Source organism: Gallus gallus, chromosome Z (assembly GCF_016699485.2).
Source record: "Gallus gallus isolate bGalGal1 chromosome Z, bGalGal1.mat.broiler.GRCg7b, whole genome shotgun sequence".
Taxonomy (NCBI): Eukaryota; Metazoa; Chordata; class Aves; order Galliformes; family Phasianidae; genus Gallus; species Gallus gallus.
Genome location: NC_052572.1, coordinates 57,075,154 through 57,102,751, shown reverse-complemented (window position 1 = coordinate 57,102,751; position 27,598 = coordinate 57,075,154). Strand labels below are relative to the sequence as shown.

The window sequence follows — 27,598 nt, the reverse complement described above, 5'->3', positions numbered from 1 at the left end:
GAAAAAGCAAAAGGAATGGCTCATGGCTCTGACTGGATAAGCACCCGCATGCATGGTTAAGGAGTGTTTGTAGAATATTCTGTTGACATATAAAGGTGGATGGGAAAGTTGTAAGGGTGTATGGGAAAGCTAAAATAAAAGGAAACTTGTGAATGTATATAAGTGATGTGAGAATTTGTACTAAACAATTTGGATCGTTCACATCTGAGTCCATGCATCAGACAATGCAAGTCGTAGAAGGAGATGAGTTTGGTCAAGCATGACTTGCCTTTCATGAACCCGTGCTGGCTGGGCCTGATCCCCTGGATGCCATGCACATGCCATGTGATCTCACCCAAGAAGATCTGCTCCATAACTTTTCCTGGTACAGAGGTCAGGCTGACAGGCCTGTACTTCCTAAGATCCTCCTCATGGCCCTTCTTGTAGATGGGAGTCACATCGGCAAGCCTTCAGTCTTTTGGGATCTCTCCAGATAACCAGCAGAGCTAGTAGATGGCAGAGAGTGGCTTGGCAATCATCCCCGCCAGCTCCCTCAGCACCCTAGGATGGAGCCCGTCCGGTCCCTCGGACTTGTGACAGTCCAGATGGAGGTGGAGCTCTCTAACTGTCTCCACCTGAATCATCAGGGGTGTATTCTGCATACCATCCCAGACTTCCAGAACAGGGCATAAAGTACCCTGAGGATAACTGAGCCATGGAGCAATGCTGGGTGTGCTCTGGGAGAGCAGATAGAAGAGAGGACAAAACTGCTTCACGACAGCATCTGGGAGAGCAGCAGCCCTGCAGGCGCCCAGGTCAGTGCAGTGCACAGGAGGAGGGCAGGAATTGCTCCAGGCATGGATCAGAAGTTCTCTGCAGCCCAGAAGAAGCCCATGGTGGAGCAGGCTGTCTTCCTACAGCCTATGGGCACCTCACAGAGCAGATCTCTCCATGGAGTAGATCTCCCTGTGCAGCCACAGAGGAGCCCGCAGTGCAGCAGTGGATGGGGCCTGGAGGAGGCACAGCCCATGGGTACCCCCACAGAATAGCCCCGGGCCAGAGCTGCAGAGCTGCAGAGGAGCCCATGGTGGGGCAGAAGGGCTGAGGAAGCTGCTGTCCATGGGGACCCATGTAGAGCAGCACCCAAAATGCAGCCTTTGTTTCTCACATACATTTCTCAAGTAGAGTACCCCTGTTTGGCTAACAAGATCTCACTATAGTTTTGTGGGAAATGTTAAACAACTCATCTATTGATTTTACTACTGTGAGTTCAGAAAATACATTTTTCATGTACAGGATTAAGAAAATGTGTTACAACTACTTGGTGCTTTCTCTTGTATTGCACAATGGAGTGCTGATCTACTTCTGCAGCTTTGACTTGGAATATTTCTGTAAAGTAGGACACTTCCTAAAGGGAGATACTGATAAGTTTGTCATCTCTGGCCTTTTCAACAAGCAATGAATGGTCAAGCAACAATACAGCTCATAGTTTCCCAGCACTAATCTGGAACTACATCGTAAATTATAAACAAAATCCAGACGTCAAGGAAGAATGGAAATAGGTAGGTCAGGCTGATGGTTGGGCTTAATGATCTTGGAGGTCTATTCCAATCTAGATCATGCTACGATTCTGTGATTCTAACCTGTGTATCAGCTTTTTGTGAGTGTATGTGTTCAAATTTTAACAGTAAACGGAAAGCCAGCTGATCCAAAAGTCTGTCTCTACAGCTTCTTGTTTAGCTGCTTGCTTTAAGAGTACTAGGGTAACGCATAACAGAAATCTGTTCTTTCATCTGCTAGTCTAATGACACATTAACCTATAACAAAACACTGGTTCCCAACGCCTTGGAATCTTGTGCTCTGTCTTACTGACATTATAATCCATTTCCTTCATACATCCAGTCAGATTGCTCCGCAACTCTGTAAAATCACTGCAAGACTAATGTTTCAGGTTTTGTCCCTTTTAATTTGTGTTTTTCCCTTTCGTTGTCTTGCTTTCTTTTTCCATCCTTTCAGCGCTGTAAAGAGAAGAGTATGGAACTGGTGCTCTCAGAATGGTCTAAGTGTACACAGAAGGTCATACCATAAAATCCTGCCAAGGGGAAGAAAATTCTTCTCCTAACTATGTAAGTGAATGTCAAGACATTCAACTAACAACCTTCTGGTTCCAAGAGAACCAGTTCTCATTTAAAAGTTTCAAGACTTGGAGGCAAAAAACTAAAATCAAGCCTAATAATAACCAACTGGCAGTCCTTTCTCTTTAAAAGACCTTTTTCAACAAACTGCCAATACATCTTGCTATGTGCTTCTTTGAACTGCTGAAGAGACCCTAACTGCCCTAACTGCAGATATCTCTGTAAACATTGCTTTTCCCTCGGCATCTTATCCTTCTCCTCAGCAAGCTTTCCTTTCTTCCTGCAAAGACTTAACCCAATTCAAGTAAGATCTTGGATCAGGAGCAAGTCTCACTGCACAGAAGACTGTCACCTAGTGCTATAATAACATGGCACATCTTTTCCTTGGCAGTTTTGGATTTATTGACAACATCTAACCAAACCCACTGGGAGAGTCTTCAGAGAGTATCCACATCCTTGCCATCTGTCTTCAGCAGCATTGTGCCTCTGGGAAGCAAAGACTGGATCTGCTTACTCTGTCCCAAACAACAACAGTATCAGCTGAGAGGATAAAGACAAGTTGCACACACTAAGAAGATGTTAGCATTTTAATCTCACAGATTAGTTTAGGCTCTTAAGATCATTTAAAATGCAATTGCACAGAGTACTGGCAGAACCGCTGAGGAGCAATTGGTACATCTGTACTTTTTTCTGTCTTAGGTTTAAGTGCCTAGCATTGAAATTGGTAGCTTGAATACTTTTGAATTCAGAAGCTAAGACAATGTCACAGATAAACTTTCTATGCAATAAATGTCAGCTTCATCAGTCTTCTTAGAAGTGATATGATTAACTTCTGACAGCATTTTGAGAACATGTGCAGTTCTTTATTTGGATGTACGGTTGAAGCAGTGATAAATTCCTTTTCAAAAGCAAATGAAGAACTATAGGTATGGTAGATGCCAACTTCCTGCCTGGCAATTGGCTTCTGAACATTTGCGTTCTTGCCTTCCTGTGTGTTTCTTGATTACTTCACTGATCAGATGCATTTGCAGCTTCCACTTCTGCTGTCTGACCTGCACCTGTTGTATGCAAATACCACTGAAATGTCTTCAGAGCAGAAAGAACAAAAAGCTGAATTTGAATAACTTTTATGGAAAACTGGTAACTAAATTGATATATATCAGCTCCTCTGTATAACTGAGGAGCTGCAGCAACTAATCTGTACTTCATTTGCAGCATATCTTTAATTTTGGCATTCTCTAACCCCACTTAAACTGTGAAAGAAACTGCACAATCTGCCCCACAACTGGTATAAACCATTTCTGGCTGACTTGGACTTTCTAAGTCTTAAAACAATAAAGGTAAAACTAAGCACAAAATATTTGTTAACACAAAATAGATAAATACTAAGAGAAGAATCTGGAAGAAATGACATTATGTCAAACCAGAAAAAGGAGCTAGATTTAATTGTTGAAGATTCTCTTTTTTTATATTTCTAATTAGCATTTTTTCTAAAATGTGTTTCTAAGACTGTTCTGAAAGTATCCAGAATATTTGATCTTGCTGATGTGTCCTATTAGGCCTGATGTGTTCCATGCAATGGGACATTTTTTTGACAGAAAGGAAATCTTGCCACTGTGGACGTCTATTACAAACCTCTCCTCAAAATCAGTAGATCCAGAGGTCAGTTTTAGATCCACAATTGTAGCTGGCATTTTCTGACTATTCCAATAAAAGAGAAGTTTATGATATATAGTGATGAGGCCTGAGAATTTTAGGGAAAAGAGATATTAGACAGCAAAAAACAGTGAAAATTAAATATTATCTCAGAGGCCAGATTCAGAGGAAGGACAGGGAACTAATGACATTCAACATGGATACAGCTTTATTTCATATGGGGCAGAGCCATGTGAGAGTGTGAAAATGGAAATGATGCAGTAGATATGAAACCTTTCTACACTTATTGTTGGAGAACCTTGAAGTTTTGTGTCATGTGTGTTTTACAGATCATCCCTGCCCCATTGGTTCCCTCACTCACAGTCTGGAGAGAGGACATAACCCAGTCCATTGCCTTAACTACAGGGCTAAGTGATGGCAAACATGTTTGCCGGAAGAGGTGCTGTTTCAAATGTTCATAATGGCAGACATGCCAAAGAGTAACATCAGGGCTTGCCCAACAAAGTAAATGATGAACATCTTACAGCCTTGGTGCTTACACCACATCCATGCAGGGAAGAATAAACACAAGACTTACTGGAAGTAAGTGGAAAAATGCGGGTAAAATATCTAGACTTTTAATTCTGGGTTAGTTACTGGAAAAGGAAGGATTTATTTGTTTCTTTCTTCTGCTCACATTACCTCATTGGATTTGCACCTGACTGAACCCTTTCCAACTGAGCACGCCTCACTGTCTGCAGCTACACTTTACTCCTGCCACGCACTTTAAAAACAATCTGTGTTTTTCCCAGCCTGGAGCTTTAAAAAACTGTCATTGTTTTCAGGTGTTATTTGCCTCATGCTGTTCTCGGGCCGGCTCTGCAGTATGTCACAAGACCAAGCTGCTGGGCTCCATACAACTGCAATAAACTTTGGGATAAACATATCTGTTTTTCTACATTGCATTTTGTTGGATGATGCCTAAGGATGCAGTCATTAAGAATTTTAAGTCTGAAATTAAAAACAGAGTTCTTTTTGTTAAATTCGGTCCTTATGGAAAATAAGTAAATACTTCCTTATGCACCCAGACCAGAGACTTTTCTTTAAAAATGCACCTGCTTTTTAAAGAAAAGAATAAAATAAAGTAAATTTAAACCTTGTGCTTGGAAAAAGGACAAAAGCACTGGATTATGCTGGACTGTTCTAACAATAAAACTTTGATAGATACAATATTAACAGTACTACACCACAAAACTACACCAAGCATTTGGGGAGAGAGAGACTGATAACTCTGCATGAAATTGAGCCTCATCACAAAGCCAAAGCTCAGATTATTTCCAGCACTCATGTAGCATATTCAAAGATGTCCAAAATGCCCAGAGGAAGCACATCACTAAAAATATGTAATATCTTTAAAAATATTTAATATTTGTTAATAAGTTAGGCACTAAGCTACAACACTTTAGCTGTGATGAAATAAAGCTAACACCTCCTTATCAAATATTAAAGGAAAAACTATATGAGATAAGCTCTAGTCCAAGTTAGCTGTTTGACTGCTTTTTAAGTATGCACAAACATATCTTAATATTAAATGGTTTGTGCTTTCATAAAACCTCAAATATAGAGGTTCCAGGAAAGCCTTCTACAATCAGAGTTCTAGATTTGTGTCATATTTTTCCATACAATTAAACTATAAGTGCTTCTAAAATTACTGGAAATGAAACATAAAACAGCTTGACATGAGAAAACTATCTTTATTATTAGTCTGGAGGGGTCTGGAGCACAAGTCCTACGAGGAGCAGCTGAGGGACCTGGTATTGTTCAGTGTGGAGAAGAGGAGGCTCAGGGGAGACCTTATCCCCTGGAGGCGTTCAAGAACCATGTAGATGTAGCACAGAGGGATGTGGTTGGTGGGCATGGTGAGGATGGATTGACAGTTGGACTTGGTGATTTTAGTGGTCTTTTCCAAACTTAACAATTCTGTGATTCTATAAAGAATAATAAGCTTGATGAATCCAGGATTTATTCTTTAGAATAATTAGACACTCACTGAACTGAGAGTTCAGCTATCAGTTGCATCTGTTCTCTGTGGAACTGTAATAAAGTTGGTGATAGTTGCCATTCTGTTTTATGTAATAGAGTTGTAAGGGTGTTTTGTTAGCAGAACTCAAGAAATGAACAATCTTGTTAACATGACCTGCTCTAATTTGTTGATTGTCATTGCAACACTGCTGTGCCAAGGATGAAATGAAATACGATTACTTAGGATAATCTAGTCTATAAATTACTTTAACCTGAAGAGTTAGCATATTCCTATTCTGAGCAGATCCTAGAAAAATTAACATTCACTAACTGACTGGGGACATTTGTTTTAAAGAAAAAACTTACCAAGAGAAAATAATGTTATTAAAAGAGAACAGAAATATCACCTTGCTTTAATTATTGAACAGTATTTAGTGGTTATTAATCACTGCTGGCATTGCTGCCACAGAGAGGAGACAAAATATTCAGTCTATATTAAAATCTCACAATGCTTCAGTTGGATCTTGGATGTTTTTTAGTAAGTTTTGTCTTACCTGTCAACATTGCTGGGGAAGTCAGAAGATCAATGACCTGTGCAGAAGAGAAATCAGCTGTGATAGTACCCTGTCATTACATATTATCCTCATGCATAGCTTTCCATTATCATATTTGTTTTTCAAAATAATGCACTGAATGATTTATGTAATAATCTTTCTGACATACTATTTCCCACTGCTCCTGCAACAAATGCTCACTGCTGCTGCTCTAGAATTGCCAGCTACTTAACACTGCTTTATTTATGTCTGCTGCACTCTGAATGATTCTTAAAACCTAGAAACCACTTTCAGAATAATCACGTGAAGACTACTGTATTTTTTCTGAGTTCACATGCTTCGACTAAGCTGTGGAAGATAAGTGAGCATCTCTCTTTTTTTTTTTTTTTACTTTTTTTTCCTTTCTAACAAAAAAAGTCATATTAAGATTGCATAAATTTGATTTGAATTGCAATTGAAGCAAATATCTTCACTTACCCATCTTGGCTACATGGAGTGAAGCACAATGGCTTGGACAGTGCACTCAGGGACTCTTTTACTTCTGAACAATTTTACTGAACATTTTTATGTTGGCTGTTCTGTAGAAGACAGAGAGAGATACATCATGCCCTGTAAGTTCGAAGATTGCCAGAATATAAAAAAAATAGTCAAAGCCATGAAATAAACATGTGGGTCTTATAGGTTGACAGAGGACCTTAATGAGCTGCTACTCAAATGTTGTGAATTTTTTTAGGAAGAACAGCTTAAAATGAAGTTGTGCTTCCCTTTGTGGTGAAAGGTGGTAGCAAGAATGACAGCTGGTGTTACTTGGCCCAGCTTTTGGTTTTATGATCAGAGAGGAGTCTAAGCAGATTCTCTTTTGAGAATAGGGGAACAGCTCCATTAGATTCTGCTGACCATTGCTCTTTTTCAGTATTCTGTCATACTATTATCAGTTTGCCCAAGCATTGCAACAGCTGTGGTAAAATCACTGGGTACATGTTAAAACATTAATGCATTAAAATTTTCTGTATAGAAGTACCCATGATGAAAAAGTAAGAAAGAACTACTGCTTTCTGGACTAACTGTGACAGTCAAGAATATGCGGGCTTTGCAGAAAGTGAGCCAAAGAATACAGGCAACTGGCACCAAACTTTTATTGGCTGTAATATTTATTAGGATGTGACAGTAAACACAAACAAATGAACACTGCTATGAACCTGTTACAGCCCAGGCATTCTGAAGTATTTTAGTTTTGTTTCCCTATTAAAACTAGTACAAAAAAGCATACCTCATTCCAGCCCTTTGGTGGGATTTTATCATGTATTTTAACCCCTATCTTACAATCAGGATGTAGCACCACATAGTGACAGCCCGTCTTCATTGGGGCTGTCTTCATTATCCCTTTTCCTTCCCACTGAAACCTCTACTGAAGAAAACCAAAACAGCTAACTAACCTCTTGATACCAGGGAACCAAACATCTCCATGGACACCAGGTAGAAACTTCTGAGGAGAGCATCTTCTGGAGATAAGGTCTGAGGACACTAAAGATCATGATGCAGTTGCAGAGATGAGACAGTTCTCCTTTTTTTTTTTTTTTTTTTTTTTTTTTTAATTAGACAATCACCATCTTGCAATGGGATTCTTACAGGCAGTGTGTGATTGAGAGAGTTAGCACGAAGCAAAGGCTTTTAAACTGTGTGCTCCAGTAATGGTTACTGTCACTTTGGGATGGTCAGTGTGTGGTGCCTACCTATGACTTGGCGTTCCTCACTGAGGATGCTGCAGACATGCTTAATTCTTCCATTAAGACACTGCCAGCAGAGTGAAGGAAGAGGAGGTAGTTCAAGATGCTTGGATTGCAGTTGAAATGCCAGAGATCTTCCTCTCCATTTGTTATCAAAACTGAGTGTGGTATCCTAGTTATCAGTGTAGTTGAACAAAGCTTTGTCTCAGGAAAGATAGCAGTGGGAGGCAAGGTGAGAGCTACACTAGTCTGCAGTCTCCACATAGTTCTGTGTATCGAACAGTGCATGAGCAGCAGAAGAATGCCTTTATCACCTCTGAGTCATTTTGAAACCTTTAAGAAGTTTTTTTTCTTCCTTATCTTATGCTGCTAGAATGGTCCTTGGCTGAATGTGAGTAGTCTTGATTGCATAAATCTGTGTTCTGATTCATCATTCACTAGAATCTGTGAAATTCTTTGAAAATGCAAAATACAGTGCAACTACTGTGTGTTCCTGCTCTTCCATAACACCCCAGCAGCAACCCTGGCTGACTGGTGAAGATTTGGTTGGTGGATTTACGCAGTTAAGTTTTGCCAGGGGTGGAGTGACGTACAAGAAGCAGCTTGGTCTGTGCTTGTCATATCACCATTCTGCAAGGCAGTCCTGTTTCCTCATCAGCCCAATGCTTTGCAAGCCTCACTGGGCTGAAGACTGGCAGATTTGCCTTGTACTAAGTAGCTTAGGATTTAGGTAATCAGTTTTTCTGAGGGTTTAAAAAATGAAATCATAACTCTGACAGAAGGTCAGTGTTAGTTGTTTGCTTATCTGTTCTAAGCTGTTCATGAGAAGCATTAAATGCATTTATCTATAAAGTGTTTGGAAGTAAAAGGCTGTAGCAGCTCATATTTGTAGTTAGACTTAGTAAATATACTGGAGTGTGTTCAAGCTTCTCCTTATCGACACAGCCATATCATCACATACAGCAATATCATCACACAAGGGCGGTGTTACTGCCTCATCATTAGGGCTGTTTGAACCATTAAATAAATCTTTCAGGTCTGATTCTTTTTGAGCTCAGGTCGCCATGAAACTGAAGAAAACAACTGCTGCTGTTGGAAACCTTGGAAACCTTCTGTCTAAGTACAGAAGTACTTAGACTGATTTCTCAGGCTGAACCAAATAGGCTGGGTGGGGTCTGAAGCAACTGCTATAGCCAGCACTCAGCTGATGGAGCCATCCTGAATGAGGCCCTCACCCAAGTTGTGGAGGCTGTGGAAATTCAGGAGGGAGCAGTTGCTGAACATGACCATGGACACTTGGTCTGTGAAGCTTTCAGGGGGGAATATCCCTGGATCCTTCACAAAAAGCCATGCTGGGCCTTGATTTGAGGCCAGGCCTCTATGCAGGCTGATGCACTGAGCTAAGGAGTCAGGTCAGGGCCTGGTGCAGTTGGAGAGCTTCACTCTGGGACAGATTGGTGGCCATTGCCCAGAATGTTGTTGATAGTGTTCCCTTTCTACAAGGGAATTCGCACAAGAAATTTCTAGCAATGCAGCTTAAATCACATGTCAGGAAAACTGGTGCAGGAGGGGGAGGAGAATTACTGAGTGTGAATGGGAGCATTAATAAGACATTATAGATTTTGTCTCCTAAGACTGGCCCCTGAAGATGATCAAATTTTAAGAAGTTGGAAATTGAATCTTATCTCTTCCTTCTCCCCTTCCAGCAAAGTGAGAAGTCACTGTTTCAAGACTGCTGAAGCTGTAGTTTCTCTGACTTATTGCATGGGCCTCTGCCAAGGCAGACAGGAAGATGAATGCAGTAGCTAATCTTCCATTCCTAGTTTTCTCCTTGTGTCTGTAACCTCTCAATCCATGCAGCTCAATTGCAGCATGAAAGGATCGCTTCCCTTATAGCAGCTTATTTTAAATTTAGGCTGTGCTAAAATCCAAGAGATCAAAGTATCTTCAATAACACAGGAGGAACTGATCCTTAATAAAGCCCTTAGAGCTAACTTGGAATCTGTAAGCTGACTTCATAGTACAGGAATGGTCGGTCAGCCACTGCCTGTGATTATAGGGTTGTGTGGCAGAGGTATGATAATCCTACTTTTAAGGGCACATTTTTGACTGGAAGTAATTGTTGACTATGAGGGTAGTGTGGGATTTCAGCCATGGCCTACAAGACAGTGGTAATACCTAACTCTTATGTGGCAACCTAAGGCTCCAGTGCTGCCCATGCAAACAGCCAGTATTTTACATGAACCACAACAAATGCATCAGGGGAGAAGAAACAGAAGTACTTAATTTGACATTACTATTATAATCACATCAATACCATTGAGGTATAGTAATCAACAGGCATCTCACATAGTCCTTTGAAATATTTTGCACACAAGTGTATTACTCTTGCTTGCTTACTCTCACTCACCCACTTGTTCATACTCTCAAGAGTTTGATCCGATTAGTTTGATTTCAAAGTTTATCCTAACTAAATCAACATGGAATAATGAAAAATTACAAACCTGAATGACTACTGCATGGGTTTTGCCACAGAAATTGATGTCTTTAGTCTGTTAAAACCAGGCCATACAAGAACATCTTCACCTAATCTCTTACCCGTGGCTAGCAGAGTTTCACCATTTGCTTGTTTATAGTTGGTTAGGAGCACAGCGTGTCAAGGAACATTAGGTAGGTCCACCTTTTCTTCTCCCAAAAGATTCCAATGGAAATGAGTCAGTTATTGCTTTTTGCTTGCCCAGAAAATTAAACAGGTGAAATTTGATGACATCTGGTCTCCCTTAGCTACTTCTGCACTGTCCCATTGCCATTACATATTTTATTTGAACATTAGACTCCTTCAGTTTTTCTTTTGATAAGATACCGGAGCTCTAGAGAACAGCAAGCTTGAGTATTTAGGGATTGAGAAAGGGAATTTTCTCTTCCTATTTTGCTTTTCCAGCTATGCATGGCAGGTACATGCTGATGGATTTATATAAGGATATAGATAATCTGAATGTAGTTTCTGGGAATACTTAGGTATAAATACCTATCCATGATTAATCCTTCCACTGACTGTATCAGCATCCAGAAATGTGGTATGCACGAAGAAGACACTAGCAGTCTGAAAGGACCAGTATCACAAGCATTAGATGCACATGTGTTTTAACTGAAGTAAGGCTGTAACAGTTCAACATTGGAGAAGAGCTGCAGTGAGAAGAGGTGTGAAGATGACTTTGGCTTAATTTCAAGTAATTTTTGTAACTCTTTAGAATCAATGTTCTTTATTAGAGCTAGGGATGTATTGTATTCCTGGAGGGTATTGAACAGACAATATGTCAACAAGTGTGCCAAATCATTAAGATGAATCTTCTAGAACTATGTGATACCAGGATTCATTCTTCATCCACAGCTGTGGTAAAAGATAAACTAGGAGGTAGGAAGGAAGGAGAGTTGTTGGAGAATATCAGCTTCCAAACAAAAACACTGGGGATGCTTTTGATGGAAGATGGAACAAATTTCAGAACAAGTATGACTAACTGAGAACAATGCCCAGACAGTATGGGAAATGTAATTAAGCTCTGGCAATGCAGCAGTCCCAAAAAGATGAGACACAAATTCACTAAGCTGCATTAGACTAATGAGATGTTTGTATATACAATAATCTGTTTCCCTCTTCCAGTGTCAATGCTATTATAAAATATGTATGGAAAGTATATCAAGACCCAGAAACAAACACTTAAAAATACAGTAGCCAAATGGAAGAGAGGTGAAAGTGATGGAGATAACCAACAGAAAAAAAAAAGACTGACCTGTATTTACCAGATCTGTGGCGTGAAAAATGATACTTCTGGCAATGCTGAAAAACTAGAAGATGTGGTCCTTAATGAGGAAATTTGCTTCAGTCTTCCCCCTAACAAGGTGCACTTTGCTCCTGACCTGACATGTTGATAAACCTCAGCATGTCATTAAACTGATAATGAAACGCTATACTAAAAATAATCTTTTTTTTCCCCCCCCTGGGTACCAGACCTAGTTGAATCATCTTTGTAATCAATTTATTCTTTATTTTGATTTTGAGGTATTACTGTGTGTAAGTCTCCCGGGATAAGAAGTGTCATCTACTTTCTGTAGCTCAGAGCAGCATTCAATGCCCGTCTTGTACTAAGTAAGCAGATAGAATTGGAAACTAGTCAATCGATCCTGTTTGTTTGCTAGCTATGTTTGGATTATTGTTGAATGTGTTTTAAAAGCTTAAGCCTGAGCATAAACTGAACCAAAAAAATGCCCTTCATGGACAGTGTTGTGTGTTTGTTCTTTCTAAATGCTGTCCAGTTACATACAACCCCTCTGAGGCCATATCCTCAATCTTCACATTTCATACGCCATGTATGGACTTCCACATGGACTTCCATAAAAAGACAGAAGAAGAGTACCTCAAAGCCCAGCTATAACTATCGCTTAGGACTTTTAAGGTTTCCATTTTTAGGTTTCATTGTTAATTGTCTCTAACTACACTCATCTGTTGTGTGTGGTCCACGGGCCACAAGCATTATGGCAGAAAATACCACACTTTTGATGTGGTAAGACTGTCTGAAAGGAAGTTGTCACCTAGAGGAAGTGGAAGCAACAAGCATTCACTAAATCCTGCTTTGTGGAACATGGGAATTCATCAACTGCCTATGAAAATCCTGCACCCCAAACCTTTGCCAGAGTATTCCTCTTCTCCTACCTCTATAAAAAGCAATAACCCGAAAGCAGTCTTATTCTCTTCAGGAGCTACATAGAAGCATTTTAATTACTTGTTTCTTAAGAACTGATATTTTGTGTAGTGAAGTGTGTTGACAGAGCACATTGCTGAAGTCAGATAATTTTATCTTAGCTTTTACTTCTAGCTGTTCACAACATTTTAAGAAACACCAGGCACTGAAGCAAAACATGGAGCTCCTCAGTTCTGTTACCCTTTGGCAATGATTAACTCTTCTTCACCTAGGCTGACTTGCAACAGAAACAAAATGTGCTCAGCCAGCTTCCGGACTTCATGCTTCTATGCTTTCTGTGTCATCACTGACTTTACAATATGCAGAATGGTGCTATTTGATGAGATGTAAACGAATCTATAATAAGAGACTTATTTAAAAGGCTAGCTGAGGGAATTTTGTAATGATCACAACCTCAGAAGTAATGAGATTTGACCTATTCATGGAATTTGGCCAGAGTCCCTTCATCATATCCACATACAAAGAATGAACTCCAAACCTGAGCACGGTTGTAAGGTAGTGGCTCTTGTACCTGCCTCTAATATTACTTTTTGTCCCCACACCTATTAGGCTTGACAGGCATGCTTCATCTTCAAGAAGGAGAAGCTTAACTTTCAGGTGATAAATAAACTTACAAAGAATTTGTATTAGGTATACAATAATTACTGGACTGCGTATTTGCTCTGATTAATGTTGTCCCTTGAGATATGGCTGTGTTGATTTCTGAAACTCATTCTGCACAGAACAACATAAGCAAATTGTTTCACTACTGTGAACTGGGGTCTATTTCTGTGAAATAAGAGCATGCCTATGTTCTGAGAGACACTGGAAGAGTAGGTTCAAGGCCATTCAGAATGGACAACTAAATGTTTCTTATTTCGTTATTCAGAATGGCCTGTGATTCAAGTAAGCACAATATACTTCTCAAGGACTTGCTACTGCTGGATGCAATTTCCTACATTAGCAAGGCCACCCTCCAAATTCTTGCATTTGTAGTAATTAGGTGAAGATCACAACTTTTGTTATGTTAGTGACACAGGCCGGAAGCAGGCTTCAATGGTTAGCTAGGCATTTCATCAGTTAAGAGAGCCACATAGAGTTATAAATCAAGAAACCATTACGTATATGTAGTCTTCTAAGGAAATAAATGGCAATGGTACAAGTTAGACAGCACTTACTACACTGCTGAGAAGTTCTAGGAGCACTGGTACAAGATGAGGTGCCATCATCAGTGTGTTTTTGCTGTCACAGTCTTGTGCCAAGTTTATAATAGGCACGTGATAAAATCTGCATGTCAGGGTTAATTTCAATGCAGAAGTCAAAATAACACTCAGAGATTAAAATCTCAACTGAGATCAACACATTCTCCACATTTGGATTGCCTTTATTTCTCATAATATTAGGGCTAAACTTAACTTCTCACTCTTTTTCTTATAATTTACACAAGTTAGTATTTTTTGTGACGTTGGACAAGGAGAATAATGCAGTCCAGTTAAATTCTACCTATGCTGTTCCAATTAAGTGTTGTGGTTTTCATGCACTGCTGAGGTATTTCAGTAATTTGCTTGAAAATTTTTTAGTAGAAATTGGATTTTATTTGTTTTTTTTTACAGCAACTCTTTTTAATTCTCATATCTGCAGGCCAGGTCCGATTTACTTGAGCAGCGTCAATCTCATTTGGCAATCACTAACCACTTTACTGGTGTTCTTGTTCCAGAAAACAGTATGCCACTGCCCAGTTAAACATTTAGCATTACATAGCACAAGACGTATAAAACTAGAGTAGGAAATAATAACTTTTTTATTACCTTGCAGTACTCCTGTAGGCTTGTCACATCTGGATTGATTTCTAGAGTGCAATTCATATAGCTTGATGAAGGACTTCTCCCCCAGAACTCAAGTTCAAAAGGAAACTTCCGTGTAAACCACTGAGCCTATGTTTTGTTCCTGCTAAGAAGAAACTCTTGTTCTCCTTTTGTTTCCTTTCTGGTGTAAAGGAAAATGCAGTGGGAGTATTTTTGCTGGTTTTGTGTGGAGGGTGAGAAGAGGAAGAGATAAAAACAAAACTTTTGGAAGACTAAACCCCTCATCAGTAAACATCAAAAACTCAGCTACTGCCAACTAAAGCACAGCAAGATAAAATAATACAAAGTAAATGAGCTTTATTGAAGGAGAGGGGCTTGTTAGATGTCACCTTCAGAAGGATGTGGGAGGATCACAATCTCAGAATAAGAGAGGGCATATAAAGATGTAAAATTGTCTGGAGTATGCTTGGCAATGCACCACTTACAAGATGTTTTATGTATTTACAAGATGTCATTAGGTGGTTCACCACTGAATAAAACCTTAGAAGACTTGAATATACTCCAAGTAATATTCAGTCTCACTGTACTGACAAGTGCAGTATACAGGGGAGAAGAGGTGTTGGCTCTCCCTCCCTTCAGCTTAAGTTTCCATTATAGTTAATGCACCTAAGCTTCAGTACAGAGTAGAGATAATGATTTTACTAATGCAGTTTTCTTGCATAGAAAGGCTTTGCAGGGTAATGTTTTCTGGATGCATTCAATAAGGACTGAAGTGCTCAGTACAGGAAGTACATGTTAGTATTAAATGTATTCATGCAGGTGAAGTCAAGGAAAATATATAATTTCATGTAAAGATATCTGAATGATTTTTATTTTTAATTACAGCATAGCAAAAGAGCAGTATTCGGGGTAAGATAATCTTTATTTCAAAACTGAGGTCTTAAAGAGAAGTCATATTCATGAAGCTCCTGTTGAGCTTTGGCTAGCAGAAGCAGAAGCAGAAGACTGACACAGCTGATACCAGTGGAGTCTGGTACTAAAATGTAAAGCTATTAAATTAAGGAATGTTTTTAATTTTCTAGATTATTTTTTTTCTGATTTTGAAGTGCTTGTGATAAACATTTTTTTTTAATTTCATACATTCAATATTTCTCATCCATAGTCAGGACTCTGATTGCGACATTTTAATGGGATCATATTTGAATAAAATCATCACTGCAAGGGCTGAAGCTTGAAGAATGAGATGCGTTAAAAATGGGCACATAATTGAGTTAGCAACAATGAACAAGAGAATTAACAGTTAATATGTCTGTAGAAGCTTTGTGACCATATTTCTCCAGATATTCTCCTTTAATAATTAAAAACACTTTGCTTTTAGCTTTCCATTTCTGGCTGTATTGGTCCTGAAGTGTTCCAGTGCCCATGACTTTTGCTAACAAGAGCTCCCTATGTTCTTAATCTTGCACACTGTTACATGAAGAAGTTGCTCGGCTGTGATCCTGCTCAGGAATTACACGGACTAGAGCACTGTGAGTCACATAAAAACGCAGGTTTCAAACTGCTCCATTCATCAGAGAATTCATGTACACAAGCTGTACACAAACAGGACTTCTTAATAAAACCAGGACATGAGGTTAAGCAATATGTACAACATCTACAGTTTAAACAAGACATTTCCAGTGTGACATTCTCAGACCAGGAAAAATCGGTTGACCTCAGCTAAAATTTACCTGCATGAGGGGAGGATGAAGCACAGTTAGGAACTTAATATATGGGACAGGGATGTATGTAGGTTGCTCCAAAATTAATACCTACTGTTTATTCCCACGGAAATGACAACAAAGAGCACAATAACACTGACTGATAGAGCAGATTCTCAGCTACAAAACACTGTTTTTCATCATAGTCACCACCATTAGCTGTGCATTTTCATCAGTGGTGAACAAGAGCCTGTGTGCCACACTCACAACAGTTTGCATCAGCAGAGGTGACCCACTGACCCTGTCACCACTGCTGAAAAGCACCACTCACTGCCTCACTGTGCTCACACCCACTGTTTGGTCTCTACCAGTGTTCACCAAGCATTGATGAATGTCAGTGAGTGCCATTTTTTTCCACATGGAAGAAACTAATTCCATATCTTTGCTCCACCCGTACTTCCATGTCAGACACCATTCTGTCAGACTGCCCCTATGCTGCCAACTGTCACGTGGCAGCAAAATGTAATGGAATATTGGTGAGAAGGTTCAGTCTCTACTGTGATACCACCAACATTCACTTCTGACGTTCTGGGCAAACATCATAAAATAGGAGGTCTTAATTTTGGAGCAGCCCTCCTTTCAGCCTTACAGTGACAGTGATGAGAAAATGATGACAGCTATTCCCGAGCACTTACTGGGGAAAATACAGCCTTGGCTGGACACGAAGGTTGAACTTCGTTCTCCCTTAAGATTTAGAATAGAGGTAATGAACAGTAACCATGAGTCCAATATAAGACCTCAGTGAGGTCAGTGGTAACTTTTCCATCAAGCGGAGCCACGTTTGGATCAGGTCTGGCTTGACTCGTTCCCTTTAAGACTTTGTGTTTAACAAGTAAATATTGGTCTCACACTGTATTGCTGCAAGGCTGAAAAACAGTCAGCTTTAAAACCTCACTACGTAGCAGGTGCAGTTTGTGTACATTTTCCAGCCGTCCCAAGCTGCACAGATGCAGTCTAACTGCTTAGCCTGGAAACATGAATGCTATAGAAGGTGTGTCCCAGAGGGCAGGAGGAGGTGTGCTGTGTGAGGAGAGAACCCCGTGCTTTTGGGTTATAACTTGTCTGGTTAAAGGAGCAGCAGAAATGAAGGACCCAAAGAGAGGAGAATCCAGAATCTAAAGGAGTTGACTGATTGGTTAAAACTGCTACTGCTGGAAGGTGCAACACATGAATTTTCTGAAGAAATCGTGGGTACTTGCAGAGAGAAGAGTAACTGAAAGTTTTGTGGGTTCTGTGATAGAGAAAGAACAATGTCAGCAATATATGTTGTACTGAAAAAAGACGGATGATTTTCATAACAGTGTGCTTACTGAGTGATTTTTAAAGTTGAATTCTGACTATAAAGGACTGACTTGTCCTTGGGCCACTGTTGAAGAGAAATGAAATCTCATGGTGCAGGCCTTGTCTGGCAGTTTTAGGCCAAGAACTAAACATGCATCTCTGATATTAGGTTTCAAAATCTACTTTACACAGCTTTATAATTTAACTTGATTTAGGAATATGAAAGATAATCAAGTACTTACTTCACCCTGCAAAAATGAACTTCCAAAGCCTCTAACTTATTAGCTTTCCAGTGTATAACTAGATACTAATTCTGTCACTGATTTTTGGTGCTTTAGGTCAAAACAGTATAAACTGTGCCTGGCATGACTTAAGGTAAAAATAGATCACTTGGAAACAGTGATTGTGTGCAGTGCCAGCTCAACTTGCAAGCAGCCACCCTTTGGGCCTCTCCATCAAGCACTGGATATATTCATTAAGCTACATGATTTCTGTGGGAAGCCAAACTATCCAGTTCATGACATCTGATCAAAACAAGTGGGGAAGGAAAGCACTATCCTAGCATTTAACATAATTCTGGAAGCAATTGTTATTTTGCAGCCTTGGACTTGGTCTTCTTGCAAAGGTATCTTGGGGTCTCCATCTGAGCAGTAACTACTGCATGTGCTGCTGCGGCCCCAGGAGGGCTGGTCGGGGGCAGTCCCTTGCAGGAGTAGCCTTTGGAAGACCTTCAACCAAAAGAATCTGTAAACAAATGGTGTCTGTCTGTCTTCCCAGCCCCTGGCCATGTGGCCTGGAGTACCTGGAAGACTATTACAGGGAGTGCCTGGTAGACAGAGAAAGGTGGTCTTCAGCAGAGCTTTTACATGCTACGTGGTGCACGCTTCTGGCAAGTGCCAATTAAGTGTGCATTTTTGGAGTCTGGCTCACAAGAGCAAACACTGCCAGCGATTTACAAATGCAAAACTGGCAACACATACAGAAATGTTAGTTTGTTTCCTGGATTATTCATAAAAGAGTGCATTTTATGCCTGTGTTCTACCAGTTTCGGCAGGCGCACGGAGCCTATTCATACAAAGAGCAGTTGCGACATACGGGTTTTCTGCAACCCACACTACCCTGGAGAGCGTGGACATAGCTTGCTCATCTTGCTCTGCCTGCAGCACTCAGAAGTTACGCTGAATCGTATATTTCCCTTGTTTTTCTAGTAATCCAAAATGCCTTCTAGGAAAAAATGAGACAGACTGGTTTTGCATTCTGACTTGTATGAGGAAAGGCATCTCCACTAGAAAATGCTTGTGGGAAAGAAAATGTACATCTTTCTCTATAATTTGAAAGAAGGTATCACTGCTATTTCTAGATTCGTTCTAAACTACTTTTGTAAGATTAAAATGCCACCCAAATGCAGTATTGTGCTTTCTTAAATGCTTCAGCTAGCAAATATTACAAGCTCTCCTTCTATGCTGGTGACATCTTCCATTTCAACAACTATCAAAAGAAGAAAAATGTAAGCAAAAGACTTCAGTTAGCACCTGTGCAGACATAAAACAATGTATGAAGTTCTGCAGTGCCAAATTGCTCTCGTGGAAAGTAGTTCAAAGTTCAATAGATGAAAAAAAAAAAAAGAAAAAGAAAAAGGAAAAAAATATATTTATTTCTGACTGGGCCGTGAGTTTGAACGCATGGATGGATGGCTGTTAAAGACTATTCATGCTGAATTGCTTTGTGCTACTGCCTGAGACTAACACTCAGTTCTTTGATGTGCATACTTATAAAATTGTATTTTACATGCAGGATACTGCATGGTAGTTTTTAAGAAGCCCTAGAGCTTTCTGCAGTCAGTACAACTGAGAAGAAAATGTTATCTATAGCATGAAGAATTAGTAAACTGTGGGCTGAAACACCCTGCCGCAAATTGCCAAGTATTGGTAAAATTTCAGTATTGCACTACTTACTATTTTTTAATATGGTCTACAGTGAAATCTTGCAAGGAATGTAAAGCTTACTTGCCCTCCTCAACAGGTAAACAAGCATTACATCTTCCTTTTGCAACACTCCAATTGTCTCTCACGGCTCCTGCAGCATTATTTGTTGTTATTATAGCTGCTACAAAATGAATGCTGTTGAAAGGTTGTAATATGGTTTTTCTTCAGTTTTGTTTCAACATCACAGTGTTCCTGAACTACCGTGTACAGCAGTGCACTTCAGTGATAGCTGGAATCCAGTGAGCGCTCAGCAGTTTAGATGAGATTTTCTTACATGTCTTCCTCTTCCCTAAGCAACACATTTGTCAGATGTAGGCATTTCATTTTCTCAAGTTGTAGAAATGAATTTTATATAATGAAGGGCTTGAGCTTCTTGTGGGTGTCCATCCTGTGGGATTCAGATGTTTCTGAAGAAAGTTTTGTTTTCTTTCTGCTATTATTTCTGGACAAACAGAACAAAGTCTATTATTTATAATAATACTTGCATCCGCTGAAGCCGCAGGAAGGCAGGCCTTTCCCATTGTGCATCCTGGTCTTAGTTGCTCTAAGTCTCAGTTATTTAAGGAACAACACAGGTGCACACAGGATTACACAGCAGGGCTGAAACTGAGTTCAGGAGGAAAAAGAAAGAGTAGCTGATAGGCTGGGATCAGGAGGCACATCCAAAGGCATGCCACAGAGGATAGCCCCAACCCTGAAGACACTCAAGGTCAGGCTGGGTGGGGCTCTGAGCAACCTGATTGAGCTGGAGGTGTCGCTGTTCATTGCAGGCAGTAGGACTAGATGGAGGATCTTTAAAGTTCCCTTCCAACTCAAATGATTGCATGATTCTATAATTTTACTGTTCTATGCTTCTATACTTCTATGACTCTAGTAGCTGCTCGGGAGCCTGGCTGTGTGTGCCCTTCTGACATCTCGTATGGCACAAGGTTCTTGTCTTCTGTTCCTAAATCATCGGATGGTTGCCAGTTGGAAGAATTACAGATGTACCTACGTTCCAAATGATACAATCTACGGCTACAAACATTGCTCAAATAATCATAGCAAAATCCACAACAGTAGTTAAACTGAAGCAGAGTTGTTCTGTGTCGCACTGGTTCATCTCCAAAGGAACTGAGCAAAATAGGGGTAACTTGAAGAGGGACATGTTTTGTATTGAGAGCTACTGTAAAAAAAGAGATTGTCTTAAGAAGCAAGATGGCAGGCAACAGTCTAAACTTCAGAGAGGGAAAGATGTGTACCTTTTGTCCACCATCACCTAACAAAAGTATCACAGACAATCTTTTGAACCAGTAGTTTTTATCAGACTGCAACAGTTTGCAATCCAATGTATTGAACTAAGATTATTAGGAGAAATAGAGGCAAAAGATGCTTCTACACGAACTGCACCTTCCAGATTGCAGCGTGATGCAGAATTGTACCTGTCAAGAGCACTGTTCAGTCAATGCCAGACTCCACTGGCAGTCAGATTGCTCAGACAGTGCAACAGCGTGGATGGGTTTGTTCCTGCATGACCATCGGGCAAGACGAGGTGCAGCCATGGGCCTGGGTAGGAGATATGGCCCCACCAATTCACACAAAAACAACATGTGCTTTGGTTTTCCTTAATCACAGCTAGTACACCGTTTCTCCTTGATACTGGGTGTTTAGTATTGAACACTGGACTGCGGCCAGAGTGGAAAGGGAAATATTCTTCTGGAGTTTAATAACACAAATTGGAAATAAAAATACATCTCCAAACATTGCATTTTAAATAATGCTGGATTTCTTAGGAAAAAAAAATATATATCCAGATAAGAATGTAGTGTTTTTCATAGACTTCCTAAGTTTTGAAGCTGACTGATACATACTTGGCTTGCATGTCTTGAAACTATTAGGATGACCTGTGGGAACACAGAATAAGAAAAGTTAATGGATTTCCAGATTTGGAACTATATAACTACGAGACGCATTGCACGCTATTTGTAGAAAGGTGCTGCAAAAAGAAAAGCAAGCAATTCACACAGGAGCTCTGTGTGAATATTTATTTAGCTTTTGCATCCCACCATTTGAAGTGTAAGATCTATTTGCCTCATGCAAATCAAAACCACTTGCAGCTTTAGTGGAAAATCTCCACTGCTTAAAAGAAATCTGTTATGATAATTTAACTCATCAGCATGATAATGCTTTAGGAAATTAGGTCAGTTCCGATACAATAGGCTAAAGTTCAGCAAGGATTCCAGCTTTTGGTGCTAATTGCAAATGCAGATGTTTTCTTCTTAAAATTCCTTCCCAGGGTAGTGATGACAGTTTTCAACATCTCCTATTTGAGTGTGATTTAAAGAGTGGCAGTGCTCTGCTCAATGGCAATTTTTTTTACTCTCGTGGTTTTTCTTGATACAGAAGTCAAGGCTTTCTTACCAAGAAATATAAGAATGGGAAAGAAGATGCACTAGGCAGCATATAAAGGAGTATTTGATGAGCTCAGAGGAGGCATGCTGCTAGCAATAATTGGCAGCTGACAAAGCCCAGAAGCAGCTTGTCTCTGAAACAAAGATTGCAATTGTTAGGCGACATTTGTTTAGGGGACTAAGCCACTTCTGCAACGTATTTCCATTAATTCATGTAATGCCAAGAAGAAAAATACTCCAGATACCTCTTAATAACTACTACAGCCCTAGAAAGTAGCTCAGACTTTGAAATTATTTAAAAAATAAAAACCAAAACAAGCAGCAGGGGACAAAAGGCAGAGTGTGGCAAGAGAGTAAGATGTTGACCTATATTTTAACACTGGAAGTAGTACGCAATGGATCGGAACTGAAGGAGAATCAGTTATCACTGACATTCTCTGGAATGACATCCAATAAATTATGATGTGGAGAAGGATGTAAGTTGCACTTGAGCCTTCTACCCAGTTCCAGCAGCGACCTCAGATAATTTACTGGAGCACACTGCATCTCAGTTCCCTGCTGCAGTTCCTTGCTTCACAGAGATGGTCGGATTTAATTTACTGAATATACATGTAGTGCCTGCAGGGCTGGTGGGGCTGCAGACTACGGTGATCACCTGAATCTGTAATTGTGTGAAATAAAGAAGGAAGTGGACTTGATATTCCACAGCTTGCACTTTTCGCTTTTGCAAATAACAGCACCGGATGCAAAAGTAGCAGGAATGTACGTTAAACTAGTCCATAAACCCAAGAATGAAGGGGATGGAAAAAAATCACCACGAGGGCATTTTAACTGGTGACTGGAAGAATGTTCTTCTAATGCGTGCTTCCTTCAGGAAGACATCCACTGTTTTATTTCAGACCAGAAATTTCGAGTTTCAGAGGACAAAGAACAGCTCCAAGAGTTTAACAGCTTTTTTTTTTTTATCCCCTTAAATTTCATATTTGTAGTACAGTGAAAATACATGCAAAATCTTTGCACATAGATATATTATATATAACCTACCTATATATACATACAACACCGTGAGCTGAAATGACCTGGAAAATGGGATTTTTAAAGTGACTGTGCAAGAAGGTGAAGAGAAGAAATACTCCATGAACTGCATAAGCAAATAGGGATAGATGGAAGACAGGGCTTCGCCACCTTCACGTTTCATGTTGTGGAGGCGAGAAGAGAGAGTCAGAAACAGGTAGCAAAGGAAAAGGTAGGAAAACTAAGATGAGGACAGATGGAATAAATATTGCTGTCACCAGGCAGTCTTAAAATAGATTTTGGATAGACAAGAGATGTGCAAGAGGAGTGGGTGTAGTAGCAGAAAAGAAAGAAGAGCTAATCACTGCGTATCTTCAAACATGTGTCCATCACACCAGATCCAACCTCTTCTCTCTCTGTTTTCCGGCACCTGAAATAACACTTGATAATCTGTCTCCCATCGTTTAACACTGCATTCTTCTGAAATCAGGGGGAAAAAAAAAAAGTGTTTTTATAGTCTCTAGCATTCTTTACCAACAACAGCAACAACAAAAAAGCTAACTGGAAATAGGTCAGGTGTACTTGCTATTCCGAGGTTGGATACTGGTGCAGTGCTGTATTCAGAGATTTGAATTAGCATCGTTGTTGGGACGTGAGACATGCTCGAAAGCTCTGCATTTAGTTGCATCATCTGATGCTTTGGCAAATGCTCACGGAGTCGTGAAGTAGCTGATAGATGTGATTGTAACACCTCGGGCGGTCACTTTATACGGAACGATAGACCCGCTGTTGTGCTTAATGAGGTCAGTGAAGCATCCAGAGAAGGCATACATAGTACTGCAGCGTGGGTCTGCACCGCCTGGGCTTTTTAGGCTTAATGAAGCAGATCCTCAGCGGCTGGGTATTCTTGTTGAGCAGTCTCAGCGCGGATTTTAAAACTACAGTGTTGGTGATATAGATGTTCCTCCATTCTCCTTGGAGCTGTGTGGCTCCTCCTCTCACCAAATCCGCATCTTTTATGCGTTAACGGTTTTGACATCAACCGTTTGTCTCATTTTCATTTTAAATGAGGGGCAGAGTCTTACCGCCTTTCTTCCCCGTTCTCCGAATGCTACACGCACCGTAAGCTGTCTCGTCAGCCTGCAGCTTTCCCTCTGGGTTGCACACAGTCTGAAAATACCGGCAGGAATGCCACGCAACGCGCACATTCACGGACGCTTTCCTATTTTAGACGCCTTTCTAGGAATCCAAGTCCCCACGGGAAAAGTTGCATCCTGCGAGCTGCCTAGCGTCCCTGTCACATCCTCGCACATCACACAGACTGCCCGCCACAGCCTCCCACTCAGGAGGTCTGCGGGGAGCGGTGCCATTCGCTCACACTGCAGGGTTTCTTTTAAAGGAAACACCTTTGTTTAAAAAGAGTGAACGAGCGTTTAGTTTTTGGAGATGCTGCTTCCCGCTGCGGCGCGCTACAAATAGGAGCGGTGCCTGAGGCTGAGCGTTCTCCTGGAGGATTAGAGGCAGCGCAGACAGGAACGTGCCCGGTTGCAGCGTGACTGTCACAGCGGTAATCCACGGCAGTCTGGCTCTGTGGCACGGGTCCCGGAGCCGCGCTCGGAGCCTTCTCCCCACGCACGCAGCCAATCCGCCCGCACGTGCAGGCGCGCAGCCTCCTCGCTGTACGCCTGCAGCGACACACGAAGGCACCGAGAGTTTCACGTCCCAGCCTCTGTGCTGACCGAGCAGCCACCACCTGCTTCCCAGCCGCCACCCGGACATCGCATAAAATACACTCTGAGCGATGGGGAAAGGAGCAGAGAGGAGAAGGACCTAGGCAGGCCGCGATTCCCACCGCACCGCGTGGCACGGCTCAGCCCCGCACGCCGTTTTGGCGGCTCCGCGTGACGGCGCCGGTTGAGGGCAGCGGTGCTGCGCTCCGGGTAGCCGTGCGGGGTCCTGGCGGGGTTGCGAGGCCGCTTCTCCTCCCCGCACAGCTTCCCCTCCCCGCACGGCTCCCCGCGCGCGGCCGGGACAGCCTCCAGGTGCAGGGCACGCACGGCAGAGGTCGTGCGCTCCCTGCGGCCCTCGGGGAGGGGAGAATAGGAAGAAGCGCTCAGCCCCCTGAGCACAAAGGTAAAGAGCAAAGCCGAGATCGCGGTCGCTGCCGGCTGCGGTTCGGCGGGGCCGGGGGTCGGCGCGGCGGGGAGCGGCGGGCGGGGACGTGCCGTGACCGCCGCCCCCCGCTCCCTCCGCAGATGTGCGCCCGGCGTGGCGGCCGCCTTCCGCAATGACGAACGGCCGCCGCAACCCGCCGCCCGCCGCCCCGCCGCTCCCCGCCGCGCCCCGCCGTAAGAGCCCGCCCCGCGGCGTCCCGGCTGGCCCGGGCGGCGGGCGGCCGCGGTATGTCATGCAGGTGGCGGCCAAGGACGGGCAGCTGCTGTCCTCCGTGGTGCGGACCCTCGCCACGCAGAGGTAGGGAACGTGGGGAGAGAGCGGCGGGGTGCGGGCGGGGAGCGGGGTCGCGGCTGCGCGGCGCGGAGCTGGAAAGCTGCCCTGGGCTTCGGCGGGACGCGACCCGTCGCGCTGCTGTGGAGTCGCTCGCTGCTGCTGCTGCGTGGGTGACCCGGAGGCCCGAAAGGGCTGTTCCCCCTTTACTTGCAGTAACTTTTTCAAACCCGGTGGTTCTGCACATCCCGTGGGGAGCGGGCGGGCGCAGAGCTGCGCGCTCCGCCCCGCTTCGGTGCACCCCGCTGTCCTCTTCGCCCCCGCCAGGCACCGCCGGCAGCTGCGGCAGTGGGAGCTCGAGCGTCGGGAAGCCGCCGTGCTCCCACAAGAGAGATTCTTCCGTAATACAGTTGGTTAAGTTCGGAGTCTATAGGTCTTCTCTAGAAGGAGGAGCACTCTTTGCACATGGAATCAAAGAACCACAGAATGGCTTCAGCTGAAAGAGGCCTTTAAGCCCATCCGATCGGCAGGACCGCCACCTACCAGACGAAGCTGCCAAGGGTCCCGCTCAGCCTGGCCGAGTGCCTCCAGGGATGCTGAGAGAGAATGTAGGAGAAATGGCCGCGGGAGGAAAGTGTTGTGGGCACTGCCTTCCCAGGCTGCTCTTACCTACTCTTGGGCAGCAGGTGGGGGATTGTCCCGAGAAACGGTGCGTGACTGTGCTCTCACTGCAGGTGAAGCTGCTCCCTCATCCCTCATGACTCTCTCACCTGCCAGCGCGGTGTGTTTGTTTTTCTCCCCTTTTTCGCTCCCACAGAAAAGACACTGTAAGTAAGTGTACGCACATGCCTGTGCCTGTAGCCTGACAGCCCGCTGCATGGACCACAGTGCAAAACATGCACCCTGCAAACGTTTCCTGTCTTGTGAATTGGTGGTGTCCCCGGCGGCAGGGCTGTGTGCTGACCAGCCGTGTGTCTCTCCTCCCACAGCAGTCCCTTCAATGACCGCCCGATGTGCAGGATCTGCCACGAGGGCAGCAGTCAGGAAGACCTGCTTTCTCCTTGCGAGTGTATGGGGACGCTGGGGACCATCCACCGCAGCTGCCTGGAGCACTGGCTGTCCTCGTCCAACACTAGCTACTGCGAGCTCTGCCACTTCAGGTTTGCAGTGGAGCGCAAACCCAGGCCGCTGGTAGAGGTCGGTATGCACACCCTCCCGAGCTCAGCCCTAATGAGCACATCGTGTCTGCTTTATGTGGGCATCACGCAGCTGCTTCGCTGAAGCAAGAGCGAGCTGGAAGCCCGGGGCTCTCCAGGGTGGGGGCAGGAGCTTAAGGAAAGGGCAGGAGCAGTGGAGCCTGGCTGATGGTTTTGCTCTGCTATAAACATAAGCGAAGGTCTGGGGAGCGCTGTGTGGGGAATAGGGAGCACAGCAGTCGGTGTGGTGGTGGTGAGAGGTGTGTCATAGATATATAGTGGCTTCTGCTAGACATATTCGGAATACCTGATATGTCAGGAGCTCTCTCCTTCTTGCTTCTGAGAGAGACAAAACAAATCAAGGAGCCGTAGGAACTTGGCTTCTGTGTTGAGCCCTCAAGAAGGAACTGTTTTTGTGCAGTGTTTGGCATCTTCAGCCATTCTGGAGTGACCTTTTGGCCTCCTCTTGCCTGGGTACCAGACCAGACTGTGAGCTGGGAAATCTTTCCTTATCAATTAAAAGTCAGTTACGGTGAATGATAGATGTTTTAGTGGCTGCGTGAAGCTTGCTGGATTTTTTTGCATCTCCGAGAAAAGAGGGTAAAAGAAGCCAAAATCATTATCTCTACCACGTTAACGATTTTTTTCTTTCTCTGTTTTCTTTTTGAGGGAAAAAAAAAAAAAAAAGATATGGTTTGCACTGAAATTAAAAGTGAATTACAAATAATAACTATTTTCAGAAGTGATGTGAGGTATCTGACCATAGCGGTGGTGACACCAGTACTTGCATGCTAAGGTTGGGCTGAGGGCAGTGTCCTTCTTGCTTATCTTATTAACACAAACTGTAGCAGAATAGGTAGTAGTTAACGCTGTTGAAAATGAGGGAGAAGGTGTTCTGTTTTGCCCTTGTTCACAAGTAGGAGGATACAGG

General features: G+C 42.5%; 1 protein-coding gene and 1 long non-coding RNA gene across 3 annotated transcripts in view; one reads left to right on the top strand and one right to left on the bottom strand.

The window, feature by feature from the left end:
* LOC124417494 overlaps positions 1-25,200 on the bottom strand; it is a 26,780-nt gene extending 1,580 nt beyond the window's left edge. Inside the window, exons 1-3 of the long non-coding RNA XR_006932338.1 lie at positions 14,600-25,200; positions 6,803-6,903; positions 6,326-6,362 (exon numbers count right to left, since the gene is read on the bottom strand). This is a non-coding gene — a long non-coding RNA (uncharacterized LOC124417494). The remainder of the gene's footprint in view (positions 1-6,325; positions 6,363-6,802; positions 6,904-14,599) is intronic.
* Positions 24,746-27,598, top strand: part of MARCH3 (membrane associated ring-CH-type finger 3) — a 26,475-nt gene continuing 23,622 nt past the window's right edge. The window contains exons 1-3 of one of the 2 annotated variants that reach the window (XM_001232134.7): positions 24,746-25,159; positions 25,282-25,498; positions 26,461-26,668. In XM_001232134.7, the coding sequence (XP_001232135.3) occupies positions 25,314-25,498; positions 26,461-26,668 (393 nt within the window). In that variant the 5' untranslated portion in view covers positions 24,746-25,159; positions 25,282-25,313. Of the gene's footprint in view, positions 25,160-25,281; positions 26,303-26,460; positions 26,669-27,598 lie in introns of those variants that run through there. The other variant, XM_046905536.1, reaches the window with a different exon arrangement.